The following is a 3999-nucleotide window of genomic DNA, read 5'->3' as shown; positions in this document are numbered from 1 at the left end:
CCGACGATTTTTTCCCTCAGAATCCTTGATGTTTTCTTGTAGTGAATGCATATGCATAATAATTATAACAGACGCATTAATGTCGGGGATTAGAACCCCAAAAAGAAAAAAAAACTACTACTTTCTTTCTGACAAAACATTTTTGTTTTGTTTCCAAGAGCTTAATTTACGAATTCGTTACCGTTTGATTATCACAAATTTAATGGGCTTTTTAATGATCCAGTATAACGCGTTAAAAGTGAACAATTCCTCAGTGACACCAATATTCATCATTCCAAACTTTGTAGCAAGTTCTAACAGGAACCAATACCCCTTAAAATTCATTAATTAATTTCATATATTCTACACTATCCATTGTAAAGGAGTCATCTAATTAATTTGCATCATATACAGAACTTTGATAATGTTCAAAATTGCATTCTAACCAAATAATCTGAACGATAGTCTCTATTTATATTCTGCGACCTGGATGCTTTTAAATTTAATATTTTCTACAATTTAAATTAATTGGGCAGCCAGCATTCTCCAAATTTTATCACTAATTTAACTTCAATGCAATAAACAAGATAAATAAATATAATTCTCCCTATAAATATAGACACATGTAACATAGTTTAACCGATATTACAAATGTTTCATAGAGAATAAGCTATTATAGTTACATGTAGTTTGTATCAGTAACTATTATGCTTTCATGTCTTATATTATTAGTTTATACCGACGACTGCCAAAAACGTCATCCGATCACGAAGTATTAACCAAAAACAAAGAACTCTTAACAACAAAATAAAACAAGAGTTCTTACTAACTTTATATGCTATGGGCAATTCAGATCATGTAGACGAAACTCGTGACTGTAATCTCATCTGTTTATTGAACTTTTGTATGAATTCTTCGACTCTCTTGTTCAACTCCTCGTTCGACATCTTTGAGAACTCTTCAGATTCTTCTTCAACGTTCTCCCATTTCTCTGGAACAACCATCCATTTCGAGCTAACCGATTCGCTTCGACGATAGTTTTTACTTTTGGCTGTCTTCACCCGTGCTTTATCTGATTTAGTTCGTTCGTAAGATCTACGGTACACATGGTTTCTTGTGTGGCAAGCTTCAACTGTTTGCTCACTAAACGGTTTGTATTTCTTGATAGCCACAACGTCTCTCGGCTTCTCCTCACTCACCTCCCGTACTATTTTCTCAGGAGGCGAAGAAACACTGACTATCTCTTTTACCACCGGTTCTTCTTCCTTATACTCCACGACATCTTTAGGGATCTTGATTTTTTCTCTGCCGCCAGAGTTTTTATCATGTCTAGCGTTTTCTCCGTATGTGAAGTCAGGAACTGGAGAATAGTTATGATCTGCACGGCTTCTCATCGCTGCCGCCGCCATGGTATATTCACCGTAGAAGTCGGGCTTCTCCTTACAAGTGAAAGCGCCATAATCAGCGGCGATGATGAAGATGAGAGTGTTGGAGATGAAGAACAAAACCTTTGTGTCTTTGAAGATAGACGATGGAGATACTTCGAAAACGTAAAAGATCAAGACGTAAGTGAAGATCGATAGGAGGATCGAGAGCAACGAAGAAGAAGAATAAGAATATCGTTTTTTGGGCTTGTAAGGTTCAAATTTAGGGTTGTGAATCATGTACGAGGGAACTTCTGTCATTTTCAGCTGTCAGAAAGAGGAACTGAGAGATTAAGAGTTGTGTGGTTGATTAAATCTGTTGAGGTGTTGTTGCCCTTATATAGTGTTTATGATCTGAATTTGAACTGTCTACAATGCCCTTGGAATATACTTTATATTATTAACTTTTTTTGTAAACTAATTATATTATTAATGCTACTTGACACGATTCAAGATTTGTCATGTCATGGTGATTTACGTATGAGCTACGTGGAAACTCAAGGGAACTCGCATTTGAAACATCCTGGTAGGTGCCCGGCAATTCATATTTAGTAATTAATATTGACTGCGATATCTTGTCTACCTGAGAAGTTACGTTGTATAGTGCAATATCTGTCGACCTACATAAACTCATGCTAGCCTAAGATAGATACAAACTAAATTAATTCGGGAAACATATCTGGTCAAGGCACCAATCCTGGATTCACGAGTATATTGGTACAGCAGAATATCGTCACATCATCACATCATTAGACAACAACACAATCAGATATATCGTCGTTTTTCTCTACTTGTGCCTTAAGAAAATGATATCTATTAACTTTTCCAGTATTGGACTAGCATCTAGCTCTTTTTGAACGTTAGAACAGTCACTTTCTTTTAATTAACTCATCATCGACTACTCTAATGAACTTTGTATGTACACACAGTATCAGTATTATAAACTTTTTCAAGAGTTTAAAACAAAAACAACAAGTTTAATTAGGATTCGGTACGCAATCTGTAACACTTGCCACGTAACGTTGCAACTGCATCAGCAAGTTGGTAATTTTAGCAGTCGTGTAAATTCCAGTCTAATATTTCTTTATCATCACCTTAGTCATTATTAAAGTTATTACTGTAATCAAATATCTCAATTATGGTGTAATTTTATGATTGACGTGCTAAGAGTGAATTGCATCGTTCATTTAAATATATAAAAGGTGAAACCAATTTGTCGTCTTTTGATAGATGTTACGCAGCCGTCCGAGACTTTAATTAGAGTATCATTTGCTGCCTAACACAAGATCATGTATTACAGAAACTCATGCTAGCATAAGCTTATACCATATACATCAAATATTAGCCCCGCCTGCCTACAACTAATAGAACTTCCACGTCTGCTCGGCCCGTGGACTCCCAATGCGTTAATTAATTTTTCGGAGTCTCATTAGTTTTGTTTATTGACCATACGATCACCGTACTTTGGACTCATTCGCACAATATCGCGAATCACTTACCGATAAGCCATCCATCATTTTACTACTCCAGCTCAAACTCGCTTAACTCTAGATTTTTAAGTGGATGATTAACTGAAAAGGAAACACGCTTTGGTGACATAGGTATCCAAATCAATTCTCTTAAGCTTTCCAATATATACCAAAAATCAGGATATTACAATTTACACCCTCTCAAAAAACGCAACGTCCCCCTTACGCTCCAGGATCGTTACCCATGTTAGTGTGAGTTTTCACTAACTCCACACTCGTCTGGGTTTGGCTCGAATACCACTTATAACACCCCGTCCACCCCGGCTAATGGGTCTCTCATGCCCGCTCACTCGGTTCGTAGGCCCATTCTGTGCAACGTGCAGTGCGGTAATTTTTCGGATGCTCATTAGTCTTGTTTACTGATCATGTAATCACCACATGACTTTTTTATGTGCTTTGGCCTCACTCGCACAATATCGTGAATTATTTTCTGATAGTTCACTCATCATTCCACTACTCCAAACTAATCACCCTTAACTCTAGAGTTTTAAGTGGATGGTTGGCCGAAAAGATAAATACGTTTTGGTGATATAGGTAACCAAATTAATTTTCTTGAGCTTTCTAACGTATACCACAAATCAAAATGTTACAATATTGTTCATAAAAGAATTTATAACACATCGATCTACAATATCCTTGGGCTAACACACGTATCTTAGATGTTGAGATAATTTTATGATGCCTAATGACATACGAGATGATATAATTTTCAGAAGAATATATAATCTACATGACAAATCTATATGAAGAAACAATGTTTTCTTTTAATCTTTTATATATTAAAAGAAAAACATTACAACATTTTAGTTATAACACATGTCATCAATAATTTTTTTTTAAGTTTTTAAAAAATATGTTGATCCACTAAACATATATTATATAGTTCTCATTAAATTAACCATAAAATTAATTAGGAATTTTTGAAAATATGACTTAAAACTTGAAGTCAAACACAAAACTAACCCATGTTTTTTTTTTGGAACTTTGACTTGTCTCTTTCATCCCAAAAGTTCAGATTATTCACGAAAATGCCATCACTTTTTTTTTTTTTTTTTTTTTTTTTTTTT

At 34.9% G+C, this 3999-nt stretch overlaps 1 protein-coding gene across 1 annotated transcript; it reads right to left on the bottom strand.

The window, feature by feature from the left end:
• Nucleotides 1-673: 673 nt before the first annotated feature.
• On the bottom strand, nucleotides 674-1693 carry LOC106294084. Its single transcript, XM_013729700.1, has one exon. It carries the CDS (start codon nucleotides 1662-1664, stop codon nucleotides 834-836), a length of 831 nt encoding a protein of 276 aa, XP_013585154.1. The 5' UTR covers nucleotides 1665-1693; the 3' UTR covers nucleotides 674-833.
• Between the last annotated feature and the right edge of the window lie 2306 nt (nucleotides 1694-3999).

The sequence above is a fragment of the Brassica oleracea genome, chromosome C5 (assembly GCF_000695525.1).
Source record: "Brassica oleracea var. oleracea cultivar TO1000 chromosome C5, BOL, whole genome shotgun sequence".
Lineage (NCBI taxonomy): Eukaryota > Viridiplantae > Streptophyta > Magnoliopsida > Brassicales > Brassicaceae > Brassica > Brassica oleracea.
The sequence above is the reverse complement of the archived record's forward strand: the minus strand, read 5'-3'. Positions and strand labels throughout refer to the sequence as shown.